Source organism: Carassius gibelio, chromosome B23, assembly GCF_023724105.1.
Source record: "Carassius gibelio isolate Cgi1373 ecotype wild population from Czech Republic chromosome B23, carGib1.2-hapl.c, whole genome shotgun sequence".
Lineage (NCBI taxonomy): Eukaryota > Metazoa > Chordata > Actinopteri > Cypriniformes > Cyprinidae > Carassius > Carassius gibelio.
In genome coordinates, this window is record NC_068418.1 from 18,608,262 (window position 1) to 18,633,320 (window position 25,059).

Sequence of the window (25,059 nt, forward strand, 5' to 3'; positions counted from 1 at the left end):
AACTTCTTTTTTACAATTAACTTTTACATTTCTTTAATATTACATTTATTCTTAATTGTATTTACATTTACAAGGACAATTGTGAATATATTATTAATTTTAGTGCTTTGGAAGACTTCGAAACTACTGGATTAAATGCTGCTGACAAATCAAATCAAACATTCTCTCCGCCAGCCACATCCATTTCAACAAGCTCAAAGCACCTCATAACCACTCCCATCAACTTGTATCTTTAATCGCAGCCTATCTCCAGGAAACATAAATCACATCAGATATCTCGCACCCTGCTGTGCGTGTGTGTGTATGTTTATAACCACTGTCTGATCATCTGCTCATGCAGCAGTGAGGGGGCTTCAGGCATGGCTGGTCCTCAGTCTCTTAAATTACATCAGCAGAGAGGAATGAATCAGGCCGGCGCGTTCTTCTCTCCAGCTGTAGTGTGACTAAGCAACCATTGCCTTCCATGGCCTGCCATTTGACCTCTGCTGCAAACGCCTACTTCAACATGAAACCCTGTTTACAATCTATTTTACTAGCGTAATATGATGTATTTCTAAATGATAATAGATATCTTACAACTACAAATCTATAGCCTTGATCCTATCCAAAAATAATTCATTAGATTGTGAAAAGTGTTCTCGATATGACAGTGGTTGAACTAAATAACAGTTATTGGTGAAAAAAGGAATTATTTATCTTTAAGTACAATAACGAGATAAGGGTCAGAAAAAATTCTGGATTTTATTAAATGTTTCTTATAACGCAATATGGTAGACTTCTAGGAAACAGGAGAGCTTAAAGCTTTGATGATGAATTAAAATACATCTCAGAAGCTTTGTAAAAACTTCAAAATCACCCTGCATATCAGAGCTTGAAGGCAAAAATAACTAATCTATATTTCACACTACAATGATGAAACGCTCATTTTGTGAAAAGCAGGTGATGACGCAACCTCATCACTGATTCATTTCTACGATATCTGATGCGAATGCATAAAAATTTTTAAAGTGGAGAAACAGAAACTTCTCTGCAACCTATCAACAGTTACAGAAGGCTTTCTCTAAGGACTGTTAGTCGAGGAATGCACCACTCCTAAAGCATTCAATCCCAACTGCACACCTCGTCCTGTTAATGAATGCAAGCTGTTTGCGTATGATATGGGTTACTCAAGGGAACACATTGGGTTCGTAGAGCCGATGTATAATGCATCCATGAATTATGCATGGCTAATATGGTTTACAATGAATCTCCGACTATCAACAGGATGCATGTCTGCAGCGTCACCACTAGGGGATACTGTTGCTCTTCAGATGAGCTCAAATAACGGCTGGTTTGAAAATTATGAGGGCGAATCTTGTGGCCCTATTAGCCTAGTCTCAGTACACCAGGCCTGACCGGTGAAAGACATCTCGCACCTTTGCCATCATCCACACTATTTGCAACATTAATGACTTGTATGCATTACGGCAAATGCTTTTGGGGTAGATCAGGCATGGAGTGTAATGAACACAGTTTACTGCACGTGTCTTAAAGTCAATGTGAAAGGGAGCTCTTAAGTGATTGCCATGAGAGCTCTTAAGGGGATCGTAACACACGGCAGCGATTACAATGTCAGCTGAGCTCGTCTGTATTCCCCTCGTCGACATCCTGTGTCTGAAAGTGCTGACACGAGGGATCCGACTTCATATATTCATTACCTTGACAGCCCTGTCCTAGTTCAAATGATCAATGCTAGGCATCACATAAGAGACGTGTCCTCGTAAGACTCTGGGTAAACATGATTATATTCATGCAGTCATTCCCTTTTTTACAACATCCTCATTAGACAGGTTTCCTCTGGTCATTTCTGTGACCTAGACCTGTCGTAGATGAAAACATAAACACAGTGTAAGCATAAAGCACGGGCAAAGCAGTGCTGGACGTGTGAAGGGATTTCTGGAGAGTCAGACACTCTTCCTCCCACTCATTGGCATCAATCAATACATCACTGCTCTCCTCCACTGACTGACTGGAAACCAACTTGCTTTATCACTCTGGACAGTGAGACGCAGACAAGAGGCTCCACTGACCCTGGGACACCCGGGCGCCTCAGAGTGGGTGAGGTAATAATCATGTCAAGGCTTCCACATGGAGACTCCTGCTATGAACAAGGGCACAAGTTGCAGCAGGTAACATTGGCCTGGAGTAGGCTGAGCTGGGAGAGACTAACTTGTCTTGAAACACAGCATAACTAAAACAGCACCAGGCTTGCATAAATAATACAGAAATTACAGAAGACAGTGTCAAGTATTGTTAGGCTAGTTTACACTGCCCTAACCAGCACCAACAACTGTTGGGTTTTGTTGGAACGGAATTGCAGTCCTATTGGTGTTTATTGGGGCAGTGTGAACCACAATGGAGAATGATTTCTCACAAAGGCATTTTCTACAGTATCTACTTTTTTTTTTTTTTTAATTAAATTTACCTGAGATGCAATTTTGCTACATCTGACATTATTTTGTAAAATGTAATAAAATTATGAAGATATTAAAAATGTAAAAATGTATTTCAAGATAGGTAATATGGAGATATGAAGTGCATTTTATTCATTTATTTATGTAAGCATAAAACAAATTAATTGTAATTATAATTTTTTCCTATACATTACCTTATATATTTTAATAATTATAATAACATTTTTTTTTTAACATAAATACTTATTTTCACCAAGGATTATTAAATGAATCAGAAATGACAGGAAAGACTTTTTTACATTATATAAAAAAAATCTATTTCAAATAAATGCTGTTCATTTGATCTTTCTATTCATCAAAGAATCCTGAAAAAAATATATTTCATGGTTTTCACAAAAAAAGTGTTTTTAAGAAAAACTAATCAAATGAGAAAATAGTTAAGTTGTATTACACATTTCACAATATCACTGTGTTTTATAATGAATTTTTGAATAAATAAAAGCAACATCTAAGTAAAAAAAAGAAAGAAAATATCAATAAATTAAATTATACTGACCACAAACCTTTGAATGGCAGTTTGGTAATGGTATATCTTTAGACACTGTCTGCAGTGATCACTTAAAACATGCATAAGAAGAGACAGGCTATGCATTCAGTTAATGGAATGTGATTGGACACTCACACATGGGTTTCAGCTGGCCAATGAGTTCCTCTTTTGTCCATTTGGCCCATTCTTTCTTGTCTGTATTGATGGAGCACAGGATGGGCCCACATGGTTTCCCACAATCCTCGATAGCTGGCACATTCAGGTAGTGGACCAGGACAATGTCTGGGTTCTGGGGAAAAGACAGGACCAAGAGACAGAATGAGGAAAAGAAAAAAAGAAGACGAGGTGTGGTGAGTAGAAAGATCTGACTGAAGAAGCAGTAGTATCCTGGAAACAGATGGGGCAACAACACATACATACATACAAATAATGAATACAAATTTTGTTAATGCATGTTTATCACTAGTTAGCATATTTGGCAGCTAGCCACTTGACCACATTTATAGAGTGACTGAGATAGAGAATTAAGTGAAATATGTCATTCACTGCCTGTTCTTCTCTATAATTTCAAGAGTTATTGCTATAAAACACACAAACGTCTATTATTCAGTATAAAATTGCTTAGAGTCTGCTTTCTACAGGCAGTACTACCGCAACATTAATTGCACAGGCAAATAGCGCTGAGTCTTGTGAAAAAGGTGTAATCTATAATAAGCCTAATTTACATAGAAAGGAGGCGTGTTTGTGCTGAAAAGAATGACAATGATTTAATTTAAATACACACAGCGGCACCTGGTTAAGCCAAGAGCGGTTAGTGAATAAAACCGGTTGTGCACAAAAGTTGCGCTACTGTTTACTGATGGTACATTGTGATGGTACAAGTTATTCACAGAGAGCATAAAACCAGGGACACATCATCCCAAACAGGGATCTTCATGTGAACGCAGGACTTGTGCGAGGCTTATAAATCACTTACAAATCTATTTTTTTTTGTTATATTACGATTGTCAACTCAAAGTAAGGGCTTAGTGTATATATATATATATATATATATATATATATATATAAATTCTATCAATTTGAAGTCAGCAAATGTTTCCTGGATACATTTTGACAGCTTATGAATAAAAGCGTTGTTTAAAGCATATCTAACCAGAGTGAATAACATCAATTCTGTTCTGTAATCATAAATAGCGATGATTACAAAGTGTTGTAAACAGTCACAGAACAAGCTGTCCCGTCACCACATAGATTACACACACACTCGCAAAATCTCACTCGTTCCAGCACACCAACATTTGAATGTCATGTGAAACACAGATATATAACACATACACAAAAAACAAATCCATACACCGAAACACTGAAGGAAACTGTCCCTTTCATTAGCATTTTTATTAGTTTTATGAGCATTACGTGCTGAGTGAATTGGGGGCTGCAGTTCTGCGCTGCCTCCCGGCCTGCAGCATTACTCTTCCACGTACATGCGCAAAATCTATGCGTACTGCATGCTCAATGGGGTAATATACACAAAGAAAGACATTCATACAGCCGCTGGCACTTTTACAGAAAGCACCATGGTAACCACACCTGATCATGGCCATGTCCGAAAGCAAATAAATGCTGCCTTGGCAGGCAGTATATACAAAGGTAAGAGAAAACATTTGCAAAACATTCTCTCTTTACCACTTAAATACGTTCACCTGGTTAGAAGATAACATATACTGATGAAATATACACTGCGCTGCCTACTGTATGATATCTCACAATCTCAAAATTAGAGCAGCTGAAAGTAGTACATTTAAACAGTTTTTTTATTATTTATATTTTTAATAATGATTCGTATGTATTATTTATTATTTTTGTAATAATAAATTATATAATTTAGTAATACATGTATTATTAAATAACTTTATTTTAATAAATACATTTATACATTTATAATTTATTTTGATTAACTGATTAACAAATAAGCATCGTAGTCAAATATACAAATATAATATAATATAATATAATATAATATAATATAATATAATATAATATAATATAATATAATATAATATAATATAATATAATATAATATAATATAATATAATAATGGCCTCAAAAAAAGATTTTATTTTCATATAAATGTTTTTTATTTTGATTTTGGGGTGAACTGTGACCAAGACATTTTTTGGGAAGTTCACCCATATAAGAGAAACCCAAGCTAAACATTTTCAGAGGGATAGATAACCCACAGATGAGCCTAGACATCACAATGCATTGGAAATCTAGTCTTAAACCAGTATCCTTAGAAGGTACTGTAGCTTCATACTAAATGCTGTCTGTTTAGCCATTGATGGAAGCCTCTTTAGTTTCATATAAGGCTTGTGTCATACTAAACATCTCTGAACCCCTCTATTACAGTGCTGCTGACCAGGCAGGTTCAGACCGACATTTCCTCTCTCAAACAGTCTTCTGACTACAGCTGAATGGACTGCAAATCACAATTAGAAAGAGCATTGACAATCTCTGCGTGGGACTAACAAGCCTTGAACAGTGACCACAGAGAGAGGGGACAAAATCTGCAGGATGGAAAAGGGCGACAGAACAAATCAAAAGCTAAATTCAGAATGCTGAAAATCAAACAGCCCTGTAATTCACAGCGAGAACTTTTGATTGAACTCTTCAACCAGCACACTTGATATTCAAAGTGAATGTGTCAAGGTGTTTGAACAGCACCTTTGATGGATTAAAAGGAAAAGATTTGATTTAAAATTTAAATCCATAGGAAGTCTGTCTTTCATGAGAGGATTTTAAGAGTAAGTTCTGGTGTACTATTCTCTTTCAAGTGGATGGAGGGAGCATGCTGGACTGGTGTTAGGTTGGTGAGGGCGAGCTGAGGACACGCTGCTGCTGTGGCCGTGAGCTTGTAGAAGCACACACCAGCACTGCATCTCCATATGGCACAAGCAGCTGTGGTGAGCACCAGGCCTTGCCCTCAATACTTAACCAGCATGAGAGGGGTAAGTAAAAACCAGACAAACATAAAAACAATCCCAGTACAGACCAAAAGTTTGGACACACCTTTCTTTATTTTCATGACTATGAAAATTGTAGATTCACACTGAAGGCATCAAAACTATGAATTAACACAAGTGGAATTATATATGGAATTATATACATAACAAAAAAGTGTGAAACAACTGAAAATATGTCATATTGTAGGTTCTTCAAAGTAGCCACCTTTTCTAAATATTCTAACCTTTTCTAACCGTTCCTAAAATATGCTTGATTTTCTTTAGCAAAAAATAATTTATTTAATTTTTCCAATTGATTTTGGGGTGAATTATGACACTGATATTTCATGAAATTCATATCAGCGCACAGAGTAAAAAAGACATCCAACTCACATATTCACCCTTTCAAAACAAACAACAACAACAAAAACCACATACATACCAACAGAAGCCAATACATCCATGACAATCACGCACGCACACACACACACACATACACGCACATTCCTTTTTTTCGGTCCCTCCTACGCCGACACATTCGTCCCTGTTTTACAATGCACGTTTGGCAGACTTACAACCCATCCAAATACAAGTAATCTGTGAAGCTGTGCTTCAGTCGTAAATTCAAAAGTGAGCCAGAAGAGTATGACATCTACGGCTCACTCCTTTCTCGCTCTATCTCTTCAGAGAGCTTTTATGCACCCACACAATCATGCCCGCACCCCCTCAAGACCCTCGCTCTCTTTCCGATGGCACAACAACACAAAGAAAATGTGGAATGTCTAATAAATCTATCAGGATGCAAACTTAATTTAATTTCCTGCTGGCTGCTCTCTTTTAATAACGTAAGTTTTTATCCAACAAACTAAAGACTTTCGGCCTGGATACTATTTGGAGGAGAAAATGGGATCTCATTAAGGTATTGATTAATTGTGCAATGTAATCTTTAGGCCATGTTTGTGGTACACCTCCATGGAGAACCAGGGCTTGCTTCCAGGTTTGTTGAGGTGGGAAAAGGGAGTCGAAGTTTGGATAGAGTTGCAGCGTGTGCAGGGCTTGTGGTATTGCGCAAACGGCATTTTTCATTATTAAAGGCATTCATTAGAGCTCAGCACCTTTACGCTAGGCTCATCCCCGGAGTGCAGAGGCGTGTGGATCTTGTACAACTGGTCCACAGAACCTGTGTTTATCCCTCGACTTCACTATTTAAGAGCGTTAAATGCTCAACGAAGGTAAAAAAAAAAAACTTCATTAGGAAGTGTTCTGTGCTTGAATTCACAGAAATTGTTTTCTTATTCGAGTCTTTTTCATTGGTAAGCAAGAAAAACAATTAAAGTTTTTTTTTTTGCTTTAAGCCTGCAGAAAGAAAGCAGATCTCAATTCTGAAGGTATTTCTCTGTGTGTATGTGTGTGTATGCATGTCTGGGGAACACACAGGTACCTGGAAGCACTGTGGTAACCTGGCAACTAGTAGCTGGACGCCCACATGCATGAAGCCAATGTGGTCATGAGTGCTGCCCCTTAGCTGGCCCTGAGTGCTATAAATATCCACTAGTAATAGCTTCAGGGTCATTACTGCTACCCGGGCCTGCCTCCAGCCAGCATCAACTCCAACCTGAAGGGCTGGGAAGAAGGACAGGGTTTCAAATAGGTATCTGCATATTACGGATGATTTATTGCGGCGTGGGGGTGGGACGGCGTGTTCTGGCAGATAAGTGCCTGTGCCTATGAGATTGTCTTTGAGTTGGACTTGTTTGAAAGCAGGTCATTTGGGCTTCATATTTAGCTGGCGCTGGTTCAGATCTGGACACATGGGAACATTATGTTACTTGTTTTGAAGCAGGATTGCTTTCAAAGGATTCCCATTAAATATGTTTAAATAAACTGGATAAAATATTACATTTTTTGACATACATGACATCATCCTGCAGGAAGTGGTGTGTAAATGGCAGCACAAACATGAGCAAGTAATTATAACTATATATATATATATATATATATATATATATATATATATATATATATATATATATATATATATATTAGTAAAGCACATATTAATACCTTATTCTGCATAACCATATTTTAGATACCTTAATCTTACCCTGTAACCAAATTTAACTACTACCCTACTAACTATTAATAAGCAGCAAATTAGAAGTTTATTGAGGCAAAAGTCATAGTTAATAGTAAGTTAATGTTACAGCACTGTAAAATTAGTGTCATGGAACATACTTGTCATGATATTTAGTTATGAGACACTAGAGAAGCAAAGTCCCCATATTTGTCTTAAGAGATGCATACCAGTTTATGCCTGGCATAACATCCGACTTATCTTCTTAATCTCAATCATTGCTGCCAGGAGTAGCTGTTTGAACTACAACAGACAGTGAGAGCGTTTGGAAAATTATGGCCCAACGTAACCAGCATGAATGCTAAAAACTTAAAAGCTGAAAGAGAAAGACTTGGCACTGGAACAACAAGAACCTCACTGAGGTTAAATATCTTAATTAAGCTAAAAAGCACACAAGCGAGTCCAAGAGAAGAAAGAACCAGTGCTCATGTAGTTCTGAGAGGAAAAAAACGTCAGCGAGGAGTTCAAAGCCGCAGCACAAAAAGACACGGCCAAGCACTGCGTTTGGTTGACAGGAAACCCCTAGAGGATTGTGGGAAAAAGGCATGGGAGAGACAGATCCTCTGACTCATTTCTTGTGAGCGTGGTGAGGAACATACCCACTGGGTGTACAAGCAGAGCCATTTCACTAACCCATGTTACATAAAACACAGCACTTCTGATATGCCGCAACAAATATTTAACTTTTTGTCTCCATCTGTCTCACTATTTTTAACTTGATAGAAGTGTTGTGCTCTCAGAGTACCGTTGGGCTCAGTTCTGGAGGAATATGATGTACTCCAGACATGATTTAGAGGTCAGAGTCACAGTTGAGTGTCAAGAATGTTCTCTCTCCAAAAAAAAAAAAAAACACCCCAGCAACCTTCAAGAGAATGGAGCGTCTAACAGGTTGTAGCTACATTTCACTGGAGTGAAATGGAAAAAGTTAAAAGTGTAAGGATGTGGGTGAAGTTCAGCACTTTGAGTGTGTGAAAGCAAGAGAGAGTTTACAGTATGCTAATGTGAGTGTCTGATTCAATGTGGGCACATATAATGACCAATCCAGATGTCCAAATGTGTTCTAGGTGCTGCTGTAAGTAGAAGAAAGAAAGTCATGCCAATGCTATTTTAGTATATATGTATACTACTATACAATGAAAACAAATAGTGTAGAAACAATTTCACTCAGAAACTGTTAGAGAATTTTACAATTACTTATATTAAAAATATGTAATTTTTAATAGAAAGGTATAGAGAAAGACTAGAATAGTACTGTCTTGTGAAACAGATTTAAAAATCATTCTTACAGGATTTTTATTCATATTTAGTTCATATTTACAAAAAAAAAAAAAAAAAAAATCTGTGTTCATTTTAATAATGTTTAATTTTTGTTTTGTTTTTATTCATTATTGTTTAACAAAAATGAGAAATGTTGCCTTAGCAACTAGCTGAAATAAAGTAACTTTAATATAGTGTTTTTTTTATTCCCTAGTTTGAGGCAAAATTTCTATCACATCAAACAATTTTGCCTTAATAATAAATTAAAGATCCCTAAAAATTTCCCTAAATCTTAACATGTTAAAATCCATCAAAATATGAATAATTAGTCAAATATGAGGTGCGTTCGACTTGAAGCAGCGCTGCACAGAATGATCACTGTATGACATCAAAGTACCGCGAGAACAATAAGAGAGCACAAGGATCCTGTGCAGCACTGCTTAAAGTCGAACGCGCCTAATAATATAGCAATTCATATCTATTTTGTCTGGTTTTAGTTAAAAATAACCAGGAGTGTGAGCAAATAATGTTGGTCTGTTCAGTTCAACTAAAATGTCTCTTTAAAGGGATATTTAACCCACAAATGTGTCAATATTTTCTCACCCTCATGGAATTTTAAACCTGCATGGTTTATATGCAGAACAAAAATGCTCCGTATAAAAAGGTCAAAACAGTGGACCTCACTGACCTTCAATGTATGAATACATTTTTCAAAATATGTTCTTTTTTGTTCCAGTACCATTTTGGAACAACATAAGGGTGAATAAATGATAGAATTTTCATATTTACGTAAACTGTCCCTTTAAGAGTGCGTGTGCCACACTCATGAGTGAAAAAGAGTGTGTGTGTGTGTGTGTGTGTGTGTGTGTTTATGAGCGAGAGAGGTGATTAAAGCCTTGCCCTGGTGGGTGCCCTGGCTGTGGCATGGTGATGGATGAAGCAGTGTGTCCATCATTAGGCAGTAGGCTGGCCCCTGGCACCCACACCCAGCTTTTAAATGTATCCATACCTTGCTGTCCCCCAGTGCTGCTGTTCATTTCAAGGTCAATTGACTCAGTGCTGCGCCGGGAACAAAACATCCCCCTTTCTTCATAGTTTTATTTCCCATTACTGACTGGTTTGCTTGTGTGTGTGTGTGTTTGTACATAAGCGCTTGCGTGAGTGGGTGTATATGACACGTCAAAGCCGATGGTGTGCAGCAAATCCCCTACAGCTTGTGTCTAGTACAGAGGAAGACCCTTCTGTGAACCCTTTAATGTTTATGAGCCTGTATATGCAGAACACTTTAAAGTGCAAGTTGGCAAAAAGTCAGTCACTTTGCACACAGTTATAAAAGCGATGATGTCACTTCCTCCAAGTGCCACCTGTTTGGCCTGGCTTGTTTTTCTTATAGCTGAGCCAGCAACAGGCAGCAACATCAGTCTCACAAATGGGAATTTCCTTATACAAGGTTCAAAATGAATGTTTTGCCAACAGCAAGTGGATTAAGAAAGCTTACCAGCCATGAGTATTTCTTCTTGCATATTTGCAGAAAACAATGGAGGTCAGTGTGTCACTCGAGGCAGAAGTCTTAATGTGAAATGCTATGTTTCTTTAACTATATGCATATTGGCCCAGTGGGCTTTATGTTCTGTCTTTTTTCCCAAAGAAATTAATAAACATTAATTCCCATTTTTGATTGTATTTTCCAAGTTTAAGGTTTAGAAAAAGAAAGAAAAAAAAAGAAAAAAGAAAGTGTTTATTACTAGGGGAAAATAGTTTGATGCAATGAAAATTATGCCACAGCTAAAGTAATATAAACAGGTATTAATCACTATATTATTATTTTACAACTAATTTATATTTTTAATGGATGGACCAAGTTTCAAATTTACTGAATAAATGAATACAGTACAATACAATATGTATTATTATCGACAAAGTTGTTGATGAAAAATATATGAATCTTAGGTTTAAATAATTATATGACTATTTTACTAATAATTCATAATTTTCATAGACTGGCCAAGTTTTAACTAAATTATTAATTAACATATTTTATAAAATATTTGTTATTCATTTGTATTATTTATTTTTTGTTCTCCTCATTCAAGTTGATTTGAATAAATGCTTTCTGCTAAATTAATAAATAAAAATGTAAAATCTATACATAAAAAGCATTTTAAAAATATAAAAAATGATCTTCATACACAGTAACAAAAATAAAAGAGAAAGTTGAAATCTGTTTTGATAAAAAGCAGTCCCTGGGACATACAAGTGCAGAAATATGTTTAGATGACCTTCTGTTGGTAAGCAGCAACTCAGTCAACAGCAACATCAATACTAAAAATCATATACTGTGCTATATACACACATTCAAACATTGATTAAATACCAACCCCGGCACCCACCAAATTCTGCCTATGCAGTCTCAGGCTACTGCTGTGAGATGGCTAGCTGATCTAACGCCCACAATGCAAACACACAAACATACACATTCCATGCACAACTCCGCAGAAAGCTGCATGCACCGCAGGAGGTGCATGTAAATCCCAGTCCTATGGGACGCACAGTAAAAAATGGGTGAGGAATGCAGCATGGCTAATTGACAACTCCTCACTTCATGCTTGAGCACGTTAAACGACCTCAGCCAGTACACATCATCCTCTGCTTCTCAAGGACTGTGATGTGCTGTTCTCTCTCGTTAGGTCTCAGTTTGGCTCCTCTCGACAGACATGAGAGAGAAAAGCGCGTCGAGTGGTGTTAGAGAATGTAACTTTTGAGGAAGAGGACGGAGCCGGTGCAAAGCGCGGCAGAGCGCTTCTGCAGGAGCCAGAGGCTGAGGCCTGTGATGTTTAATTCAGCAGCCTATAATGACTCAGATGAAGTCAAGAGCCAGCTTTAAATAACTTAGCTTCTAGGGCCAGAACTACTCAGCTCACAAGAGTGTGTCCATGGAACATGCGGTTACATGTTTGCCCAGGTGTTAAAAAAATAAAAAATGTATGTATTTTCCTGTCTCTTTGGAGTACATGTTCACTGCAGATCGAATTGGAGTTTGCATGGAGCACAGAGGACAAAATGTAGGTGTTACTGTAAAAGTACAGATTCCACCTTGGCTGCCACTAGAGTTTTAGTTATTCATCTGGCAGCTGCTTTAACACCGGTGGGCTACCTCTCCATTAGCTCTGCCCTGAGCAGACCAGGAGCAAGCCGTCTGGGAGCCATCAGTCTGCTGTGATGGGCTCAGTGGAGCTTGGTGACTATGGTCCTAATGCCCAAAGTCTCTCATAGGAAGTGCATGTGTCAGTGAAGAACACAGCAAAGTCAGCCAGCCCTTGCACTCGCTCTAACCTTGCGGGTTAACCAGCCTATGTTGGGTTTTTAGAAGATGGTGCCCCAACCAGGCTTCTCATTCAGATTCAGTAATACTCTTTTTGACAAATCTTGCACTAACTACCATAAATTACACTGAGAAAACTCTGTGTCTAGATCAGTATTTCTGTGTTTTTAGTTGAGATTTGAAGGAGGAGATGGTAGAGATACAGACTCTCTGTAACATCTGTTCCTATAAACCTCAACCAAAAAAACATATTTTCTCAGTTGTTTTTAGCTCATCTCCGTAGTCTTTTTTATTTAGTTGGGTATTATTTATGTTGTTTGCTTATAGCTTACATATGCATGAATGTTTATAACTGTTGTTATATCTTCAAAACATTTTGTTTTAGTTCAGTGACCTTGATCTTGGGAGTTTTTATTATTTTAGTTTTACTGTTTTTTTTTGTTGCAGTGAAGTTGAAAATCCTAAAATATTAACACTTGTCTTCAGAGAATATATGTACAATTATATATATATATATATATATATATATATATATATATATATATATATATATATATATATATATATATATATATATATATATATATATATATATATAATCTGTAGTCAGATTAGAAATTCATAGTTGTCTAAGCTGTTTTTGTTTATGCAGGGAAGTTTTAGCTTTGATTCTAATACTAAGTGTGAGTCTAAGCCAGAGTCTGAACCTTGTATACCAGAATCATAATGTGCACATAATACTGAGTCCATCAATGATTTATATTTTGGGGAGAAGGCTCTGTATGGCAAACTGTTCCCTGAGTGCTAGGACTCCTGGTTCCCGATTGAATCACGGATAAGGCGATAGGATCAGGGACAGCAGATAAAAGATGATGGCATCTATAGTCTTAAAATGCCGTGGCACTAGCCTCGTTGTAATCTGGAACTGGCCTAGTGGGAGAATTTCTGGACCCAAAGCAGTAAAACAAAACATTTTCCATGAAAACGATCTATCAAAAACATGAAATCAGAATGCAAAATCAGAATGTACAATATTAAGTTCAGCTCTGAGAGGTCCAAGAGCACACTGACCACTCCAGCTGGAAAGCCCTAGGGTGCAGGCGCTCAGGAGACACCCCCGGATGCCTACACACATAAACTCTCACCCTCTGGGACACCGAACCAGCCAGTAGTTGCCTAGCGACCGGCAGAATGAGTTAAGCCATTTAAAGAGAGACAGAGGTTTTGGACAGAGGGCAGAGCTGAGGGTCTGATATTGGTATGATGGCAGGTGAAACGAGTGAGGAAAAATAGAAGAGAGAAAGGAGTAAATTGACAAAAATTGCTCAAACAATGCAAGAAAATACATTTTCTGTAGCACTAAAATGAGAATCCAAAAGAAACGAGATCTAAACAATTAAATTACTCTCTGTGCCTGTGAGTGCCTGAGGACAATTTTGACCACATGTGTATCTTTAGTGATGTCAATAATCTTATAAAATGTATTATTATAATCTTAAGCAGCACAACGGTTTTTAACATTTATAATAATAAGAAATGTTTCTCGAGCACCAAATCAGAATATTAGAATGATTTCTAAAGAATCATGTGACACTGAAGACTGGAGTAATGACTACATTTTAAAATATATTCAAATGGAAAAGAATTATTTTAAACTGCAATAATTTTTCGAAAAGGGTTTTTTTAAGAAAACTTTTTCTTATCTCTTTACTTTTTTCTTTTTTTAAAAATATATTACTAACCTCAAACATTCCAATGGTAGTGTACACACTGAAGGACATTCATGTTATTTTAAATACATCTAATTTAAATAACTTTAACTTTACTCTACCACTTACACATATTAATTGTCTGCTAATGTAAGCAAAGTGTGTGTTAGTGGGGAAAAATTATATAAACCAACAATATAATAGTCAAATGTTTCAACATACAGATGAATAAACTCAAGCCCTCCCTCTACCTTATTCTGTTTCACATTTAACTTTGTCCCATTACTGTATATGGACTGCAAATGCCTTTTCATGTGGCCTTTAAGAAAAAACTCTTGCTCCCTATTGGATGACAAGTACGCAGTGAAGGTCAGTCACCATTATGCAGAAAATACTCTCCCTAGTGTGCAAGCCACCCGAAATCTCCCACTATCAATGGGAGCCAGCTGCCCTCTGAGATCTCCCCCGGTCCAAACTCAGGGCCGTGACAGAAACCGAGCAGCACAGACCTGCTGCAGCGTAATAGGAAATTAATTGAGATCATCAATATGGTATTAATCATTAAGGCACAGGTGCTGAGATGGCACTTCTGCCTGAGTGAGCCTGTTAGCGATGCACACGTTTTAAAAGTTTGACCTGCTGTTCAGTTAAAGTGTGTGTGAGAGCAAGGGCGAGAGGGAATGATAAAGATAGAGAAGAGCGAGTCTGTCCTGTGCTTATTAAGTCTGTTGACCAACATGCGGGGAAGGTGTGACAGCAAAATGCATCACCGTGAACGTCGATGCCATTCCGGTGAGCAAACATAAAATCCATCGGCTGCGTCCCTCCCTCGGCGAGGTGGGGTGTGGACAAACGTCACTCAACACTAATCAGGCAAACACAGCACAAATTGCAGTAAAATACATTAAGCAGTTAGGCATGGCACATCTCCAAACAGTTGAGGGTGTCTAACTGTGTGCACATTCCACTACATAAATTAAACGTGGCACAGCTAGATAGCGCTCACACTCTGATGATGTACGGCAGCTGGGATCGATGCTGAGACGGGAGCGGCTCACCAAGCGGTAGAGAGGAGACACGTGGTGCGACTGAACGTGGCCCCGCGTGGGGTCCGGCACCGCGCTTAAGTACGCCGAATATTAAACAAGCAGCAGGACAGGCAGAGGAGTCTTGACGAGCTCACTCACATGGGTGTAAGGGTTGAGCTTATGAAAAGTTTATGAGTTCTGCTCAAAACAGATTGATTCGGCGTTAAAGCAAATACCAAGCCAGAAAAGCCCTGAAGCTGAGAGCAGAGAGTGGGTAAAGACAAAAGCAAAGAGAGGGAGCAAGGGAGAGTCACAGAGAAACACTGAGACAGAGAAGAGTGTGACAGAGGCTCGGTACAAAAAAAATCTGATATATACATACAGTATATTTATTATGGCCAGGTCAAATTAAAAAAAAAATTCACTTGAAAATGTAAATTCTGTCATTATTCAATATTAATGGAACTACTGGAATAAAATAAGAGAGTCACATCATAAAAGTAGTGCAAGACTCGTGCACTATATTTCCTAAAAAAAGTACCATCAACATGATCTATAGATCTTTGCTTTAAGGGCCAAATTTACTAACAGCTTGCGCCAGCACAAACCCTCTTTTGGCATTATAAAAATTATTGTCAGGTTTTACATAAAGTATTTCTTTATATAAATCTCTGTAAGAATATACAGATTGCATTGCTTGTTCACATTATTCATTAAATAAGCTACTGTAATCTTCCATATTAATTTCTTAGAATGGCTGTACTCTGGCTCAGAGAACATATAATTGAATCAATTAATTGGACCATTAAATAACAATTATTTTTGAACTGGTTCTTTTAAATGAGTTGGTTGATCTGGTTCACAATTTGGACTGAATTATTTGTTCGTGAGTCAGACTGATTTGTTTATGAGTTCAATTAATCGATTTTATTCTGCCAGGTCAACGGTTTATTGGTTGAGAAGATTAACAATAAGTAACGACTTAAATTTGTAGCTTTTCCTATTCCTCTCACAATGCTATAATTTTACTTTCTATAATGCCACTTGGAGCATTTTATGGTTATTCTTAAAACACAAATTTCATGGAAAATAGCAGAGTGAAGCTTCAGAATATTAATTTTTAGTTTTTCTTTTGGGGGGTGGGGGTCATATACAGTAGGTTTGGAATGATAAGCATATCACTAATTAATGACAGGTCTATCATGACATCTCTCTGAAGATTTTAGCATGGTGAGGGATGACAATGTTAATGCTACGCTCATGCTGAATTGCTGCTGCTGTTGGTTATTGCTGTAGTTGTAGATTATTACTGCTGCTGCAAGCAAGTACAGGAACTTGCTACTGCCAATGCATATGGCTATACGGTACTGTGAGTATTTAAGACATACTGCTGCTGCACAAATACGAATAATCTGTAGCAGATCTATACTGGTGGAGCTGGGGAAGGTGGAAGGTTTCAGAAAAACTCTGAAAGCACGCTACAGGAATCTCAAGTGAATGCTAGCCAGACATATAAATGCAAGGCAGTAAGCTCATTGGCTGCATATGCAGCATGAACCAATCAGCTTGTGCCAAGTTGTTTAACTCTCTGAAACAGTTATGTTAAAAGCCCGTCAGCCTACATGATTAGAGTTTCATGACTGAACAATATATAATTTTCATTTCTGGGTGAACTATCTCTTTAAACACTATGCCTTATCAGGAAAGAGTCACTTGAATGTGACTCTAGCTGGGAGACTGTGGCTAGTGTGTCAGTAGTCAGCATGAGGGTGTTTAACATGCTTGGCCATATGTTTGACCTCTCTACGATCGGTAGCTTCAGGCCTTGAGGTCTGCATGAGGTCACCGCAGGTGTGAAGCAGATGTGGAGAACAACACTGGTTCAGGTGTCCTAAAAGGCAACAAACACTGGCCTGTCAGTAATCATCAGCCTGCATTCTGTTTGTTGATGGCTTACTGCAGGTACAGTATAAAGAATCCATCTTCAATGCAATAGGTGTCATTTTTCAGTGTTTTAACCCTTTCTCCTCCATCTATACATCATCCTATTCACCATATGGATGGGTGCCATTTCAGTCTTATAGCAAAGTGTAGTGTATTTATTTAGAAACATACTAAAACCCCAAGTGAACATGTGCAAAGATATATTAGGATGCAGATCAGTATTCAAATACCTAGATAAACAGAAACCCAACATTCCCATATTACTCAATGTGAATTTTGATTGTGTTATTGGATAACAGAAATAGAAAGATTCAATAGATTCTTTCTCAGTCTAATGTTCTCCACATATTGAGGTATTGTGCTCCACATGAGCCACAAAGTTCAACTGTGAAATAATAAGGGAAGTGATGTCATCAAACGCTGCTGTCTTCAAAAGACAAGGGTGGCTGGAAAGCAGGACTCTTTGATGTGGCCCCCGGAGGGGTCTCTAGCCAGCCTGCTTTAGAGAACATAGCTGGAGTCTTCAGAGAGATGGGCCCTGGGACCCCATACACTCACCCACACCCATGTGCTCCGTCATCAATAGAGTCTTAATCATACTCAACAATGCCTCACCCACTCCCCTCTTCCTTACCCTCTGCCCCGCCACAAACAGACAGAGCAGTTTAAAAGAGTGTGTGATGTGCATGCTTGCAAAAATTCACAAAACAAAAAAAATACAGATTTTTACTGTTGCTTGCCAGTGCAAAACCCTCTACCGTGTAGCTTAGGTTTTCTACAGTAAGTGCTTAGAAGGGCATTTGTAGGGTGCTCTGGTGCTTGGATATTGCTCAAATTCCAATCAAAGTTATGTACTATGACTTTTTTTTCTTTCAAACAACACTGGACCCCATTGACATTCAATGTATGGACAAAAATCACAAAACATTTTCAACAAATATCTTTGCATGTTTCACAGGTGAAAGAAAGTCACTCAGGTTTGAAACAACACGAGTTAATGACTTGTGAACTATCACTTTAAAATGAGATAAAAACAAATAATTAAGCCTCTTAGTAGTCTGTAGCTGCCTTAACAAGCACCACTAATCCTAATGAGAAACAATAAATTAGCTAATAAAGTAACACAGTGGTAAAAGAAACAAAATGAAACAACAACTTCAATTTGACCACAAACATTGCTGTGGATAAACAGGTTCAGCACGACTCTGCTCCTCGCGCCCCTCTCCAGTCCGTTTTAATTGGCTGAGCGCTCTTGTTATGAATTGATGAGGAGAGAAAGGACTCGGCAGGGAGCGGTACAGAGGTAGCATTAAAGAGCATTACTTTAACAACACACCTGCCTCATACCGAGAGAATCAGTTCATACTGAAATAATTAAGGCAGTAGAAAAGGCATCAATCAAGCTACTGAGCATGTGCAGGAAACCACCACAGGAAGAGACCTCCGCTCCATTTGGTATCGTCTGGGGCCTATGGGCTAATTTGTTTACATCCATAATACATTCAAAGGATTTATCTAACTTGCAGATGAGCCTTAATTCACTGGTCCGAGAGGTACTGTGGAGTGCAGGGAGCAGTGGATAAAGAGAGGACAGGTGTGAAGTAGGAACAGCTGGCAGGGCAGGCAGAGAAGAAGGGTGGAGGCAGGTTTAACCCTTTGTCGCCCTGGCGAGAGCTTTCTAGGTCATCAGAGCTTTGCACAGGCATGTGAGTGTTTTAACAAACACGCATCGCATTTGGCTGGATCAGGCTTGGATGGTGGCCATACATGAGCGCTGTCCACTGAAGTCAAAGGTCAAATGGACAATCCCTGGACCACTTTCAAGGACACTGTCTAAAAGTGACAACTCCATAACAGATTGTCTTGTGTCCAAACACACTCTGATCACATGCCAAATGCCAGAATGACAAAAGGTATGTATGTGTGTGTGTGAGGATGGGCTGCTCCCCAAAGAGAAGCGTAAATGGCTGGTAAAAGGTCTTCTCAACACTGCTGCAGGGGCTGTTGAGTCAGTGTGCTCTCTGCAATGAGATGGTCAGGAAGTGTGTTCTGTGGACGGCTGCTAGAGACAGCTTAGTGACCTGAAAGCAGATCTCCATGTCTGTTGAAGGAAATCCAATTACATTAGATATGACAGAAGTATGTACTGGTTTCAAATTTCTAAAAGGATGCAAAAACACCATACAAGCGGTCTTGTGTGCTATACAATACAATAGGATTGTGTGCAAAAATTGTGCAACAGAGAAGCCTGATGTCTGTTTCATGAACTGGTCATTATTTTGAGTCATAGATCAGTGAATCACAAAAACAGACCTGTAGGATTTGTTGGAGAATTAGACTCTCAAGTTGAACTCACAGACTCAATCTGGCTGTGGTGGTTCCATCAGATAGGAAAATTATCAGCAAATTATAAGAATGTTAGTCTGTTCCATACACAAATGCGTTGTAATACTTCAAGAATATCTCACCAGTCACATGGACTACTTTTTGAGACTTATATGTTGTTTTTGAAACTGAAAATTGTCATAATATGCTGTTCCAAACCTGTATGACATTCTTTCTTCTGCAGAACACAAAATAATATATTTTTGAAGAATGTTTTTGTCCATACAATGCAAAAACAACACTGGATGTAATTTTTCCCTAGACATTTTTCATAACTGTTGTGTTCCTCAAAAGAATGTAACTCACACAGGTTAAGAAGATGAACAATTGATGACCATACTTTGATTTTCCAGGAAACCTATCCCTTTACAATATTTGAAATGAAAGAGAAAATAAACGGCTAATGGCTGAGAGAGTGATGGAGTCGAGAGGTTCATGAAAGGAGAGAGGGAAGGTAGCTGGTGTGCGGTTTTCATCTGTGTGAGCATGTGTATGAAAAAGGGTCAGAGAGCCAGAGAGAGAGAGTGTTTTGTGGGAAGAGGACAGCAGATCTGAGGATCCTCAGAACTGCAGTGAAGCCGAACTCATGCTGAGATTCAGTCCTAGAAATGGAGAGGCTTCGGGCTAAACTTTCACACTGCTGCTAAACCACCAACACACACACAAACTATGATCTCAATCTGAACCTGCTCTCTTATACCTTTTTGACCGCTTGCAGAACCAAATGCACCCAAACACAGCACATACGCTAAACATACGTAATGACTGTGTTCTCCCAGATGTCTGTGTCTCCACCCACCTCAGTCTTCTCCGTCTGAACGGATGGGGTCAGTGTCGCCCTACGAACACACACGCTCCTGTGTGTGGCTCAGCATTTGCTGAGCTAGTATCTTACATAGATATGGCAAGGGCACTGATGAGAGAGCGCAAGAGGGACAGAGAAAGAGAGAGAGAAAGAGAGACAGAGAGGATAAAGGAGAAAAAAAATCAATACCATATCTCAACACTAAGCACAAACCAAGCCAAAGCAGCAGGAGTGTGCAGCTTGCTACATAAACTGGACAGCTTCATCAGGCTTCTCCAGCACACCAAACACACAGTATTTCCTTTCATTTCAGGCAGGCTTAGGATAGAGTGTGCATGTGCCTGCTGGGAGAGCGGTGCTGGGTGTTGGTTGGCACGCGGAACGGACGATCTAATGCCACACCTCCATTTCCCCTGCCCAAGCACTCTTTTTTCTCCCTCTCTCTCTCGCGAACACACACACACACACACACACACACACACACACACACACACACACACAAACACACATATACTGGTCGAGCCCTCTAAAATCCCGGTCTAAAAATAGCCTGCAGGGAGGCGTCTGCCTGGCTATTATTATTATGCGCACGTCCCGCCCGCCCCTACCAAGGAAGGGGACCAGACTAATGCTTTTTCTGGTGCAGGCTATTAAAAAACTATTTGTCACCTGCCTAGCTCTGATGTTCGGGCCCCTGGCGCAAGATTACAGGGGCCTCCTGATCAGACTGGCCCGGAGTTGAGATGGACAAATGAGAGGGCTGATAGAAGGATGGGAAAGCAGAGAGCAGGCCTGGGAGGGTTCCTGATTTATACAGACAGGTTAATACCAGAGCAGCCAAGCCTCTGACTGCCACCGCCATCAGGAAGTCATGAAATATTTAAAGCCTGCCGAATTAAAGATGCTCGGCTTCAGGGGCCATGGCAAAAAATAGGAATGTATATGTTTACAAGGGTCTGACGTTTTTGTAGTTTACTCACATACATGTACATGTAGGGGCGTAGCAAATTTGTTAACCCACATTTTAGGAAATATATAACTTTTACAGTCATTATCAGCCACAGGGTAAAATGTTTTTTTTTAAGCATTTAATTACCTTGTAAAATATTTTCAAAAACATGTTTATTACATTTAATCATTTAAATTGTCAATTCAATATAATAGTTCCCCTACAATTTATTCATAATAAAAACAAACAGAAATAATGCTATTTTACTTGTTAAGTTTTCAGTTTGGTATGAATAAATAAAAAGGTAGAAAAAGTTTGCACCATATGAAAAAAAAATTCTGGGTAAACTTTATATAATTATTATTTATGAGTCAAGCTTAAATCTTAAAATGTTAATATTTTCAAATAATATACATGCTTGTTTAATATTTTACATTTAAAAAATATTAAATATGATCTTTATAAAATAATAGCTTTTTGAACAAACAAGAGTTTAGGTGTTTTGATTTGCTATGTATGAATAGAATATATTTTTGAAATACTGTAATCATTATAGTGCAAAGGTTTGGAATTGCTTGGTATAACGAGAGAAGTTATTATTTTGTTTCTTAATATATATAAGTCACATAAAACAATTTAAGACTTTTCAGCAAACCCAGCTAGATACTGGGAGAATGTCACATTGTTAATATTCATGAGTCAAGCTGACTTTGTGAAAGTTCCTACAGTATGTCCCTTCATACCTGGGCTCCCGGCTTCATTGTTATTGGAAGCAGGATGCGTTGCACACACATTTGAGACACACACACAGAGATACTAAGCCATTGTCGCCTGTGGGATCAATACCCTGACTTCAACAGAAAGTAAAGTGTCGACAGATTCAAAGATGCACAAAAGAATGACGGAAAGATTCTTTTAGAGGCCTGGCTCCCCCACCAGCCGCTCAGAACAGAAACCTGGCACGTGTTTGATTGTTCCATTCATGCTATTGATTTGGCCACAATACAATTAACATTGCAAAGCGTCAATGTTTCCCAGAAACCGCATACTGAGAGACAGCAGGTGCTATCTTGACACAATTGTGGATGTTATGGCAGCTGGCGGGACTCATAACCCAAACATTCCCGACTGACTGAGGACATCCTCTTCCTCTTTATCATCATTAACGAGATGAAGACACATAAAAAAGAACTGTTGGAGAATAAGAAAAGAAAAAGGATTTAAAAATCATTTTTAGTGGAAAATCAGCTCAGTTCTGCAAAATTAATTTAAATATGGTAATATTTCTTAAACAGCAAGATAAAAACATATTGTAGGACCTGTAAGATATAGGACTTTGTGAATGTTGATCATTCCAAAGCTTGGTTATGGGTCTTAGAAAGTAACACCAAAGGCCCAAAGCCTTCTGTTTTATCATCCTCCATCATTTGTGAGGGTGCAAAGAGCACAGACGGTCCCCCAAGCCTTCTACCGAGCGATGGAGATGGACCAGTGAAAAAGGCCATCAAAGCTCTCTGGGCGTAGGGCTGTGTGCCAGACTCAGGTTCTGAGTACAGTTATGGTGGCAGTAAATAGCCCAGTGGAGGTAGTTTATGTGTCCCCGTGTGGCAAACCCCACTCCCCATTCCAGCTCTGACACAACCTGCATTGCTAATTTACAAGGCAGCTCGTTAATGGTGTGTGATTTACAATGCTCATTTAAATCTCTGATCTCTGCCTGATGAAATCATTGCCTTTCAGCAGCTATATACACACACACAGAACCTCAAGCACCACCCAGACAGATTCCTTGCCTCACGCCACCTTCTCAGTGGTAGAGTTTGAGGCAAATGACAAATAAATAAAACCATGCAAATAAAACAAATACAAATCATGTTAAGGTCCTAAAATGACCAAATAAATTAACCAAAATTTTAACCAAATTAAAAAAGTACAATAAAATAAAATAAAATAAAATATGTAACAGTGGTGCTAATTTAGTGCGGATGGAATTGATGCTTTACTTGCTTTACCTTACAAACTGTCTAAAAGTCTAAAAATTAGCTACTGAAAATATACAGTAACCCCCTCCCACAATACTTAAAAATATTTAATAATATCTAATAATGTTCTTACAAAATAGGACACGCCCTGAGTGCACATGTGCAGTGCACTTTAGAACATGTGCTTAGATCATTAAAATAGAACTAGAAAAATATTTTAAAGAAAATACATATATTAAAATTAAATAAGAGAAAGAAATAAAGAAATAAAGAATGAAAGAAAGAAATCCATTTGGATCGCATCCAAAATCAAACCTACAGATTTCAAATTAGACCTACACATCACCTCAAAGAATGAAATCAGGCCTACACATCATTTTCCAATCAGATTACATTTCCATATCACCTTCCATCAAATTAAAATTAGACCTACACAACACCTCACATTACACAAGCAGACCTACAGAGGATTTCACTAAAATGGGAGTAAATTAGGTGAAATTAGAGGCGTAAATCAGAAGCTATAGAGGCAGAGGTGTGCACATCTCTCCGTTCTTGTGTTCAGAGCTGTTTGTTAATGTAGTCACATCATAAAATCAGACCTTACAAGAACCTTCTGCAGTCAAATAAGGCCAGAACACATCTCCTTATTATCCTTATAGTCACATAACAGAGCAGTCACTGATCTCTCCACTCCTTTCTCCGTCAAACAGAGCTGTTCACCCCCCTTAGGGACGGGCCAAATTCCTGAACTGATGAAACAGATCTCCACGATGAAATTGCCAATTACAGAAATTGGATTCAGAGCACTGCTTTGTATGTTGATGAGCCTGGGCTTGTACAATGGGCTCGAGATCGATATGACAGTGAATAGACTGGAATTTGGGGCGGAAAAAGGGGGAAAACATCACCTTCACATCATTCCCTTCCCTTTCTCTCCCTCTCCACCACTCTTTCCGTCTTCTCTGTCTGGCATTTCTCTCAGTGATGAGGAAATCAGAATGTCAGACTTCACCAGAGCTAATTGGGCCTCTGATGTGTAATCAGTGCTGGACAAATGCGACAGTTCTGGTCATTAGCTACAGCAATGCAAGTTATATGTTGAAACGTTACAGCGCACTCCTGAATAACACCCAGCGAATGGCCGGCTGTGCACACGCTCGTAAAAGCATCCGTCTGCCAACTGGCCATACTCTGTCCTATTGATCTGCCTTTGCTCACAGCCTGCTGTCATCTGACACTTGCAAGCACACACACACACACACACACACACACACACACACACACACACACACACACACACACACAGATACATGACATAGAAATTAGAGGCAGCTCATCAAAAAGGCCCAGAGTCTGGGCCCAATCACACAGGCCTGTCCCTGGCTTTAGAAAACATGAATCTAAAGCAGGCAAGGTCTGAGCTGTGCCAACCCGCCTCTGAGGTTTAGATATATAACAGGGGATCTGATCAGTATTGGTCAGCTGAGACACATGGTAAGAAAAAAACACATCGCCTGAATTTTTGTGAATGGATTTTGA

At 38.6% G+C, this 25,059-nt stretch overlaps 1 protein-coding gene across 15 annotated transcripts in view; it reads right to left on the reverse strand.

Moving 5' to 3' along the window:
• The window catches only part of camta1a (calmodulin binding transcription activator 1a), a 352,256-nt gene that overhangs the window by 48,405 nt on the left and 278,792 nt on the right, over positions 1-25,059 (reverse strand). For all 15 annotated transcript variants that reach the window (XM_052593210.1, XM_052593212.1, XM_052593208.1 and 12 more), the window contains one exon: positions 3,136-3,289. In XM_052593210.1, the coding sequence (XP_052449170.1) occupies positions 3,136-3,289 (154 nt within the window). The remainder of the gene's footprint in view (positions 1-3,135; positions 3,290-25,059) is intronic.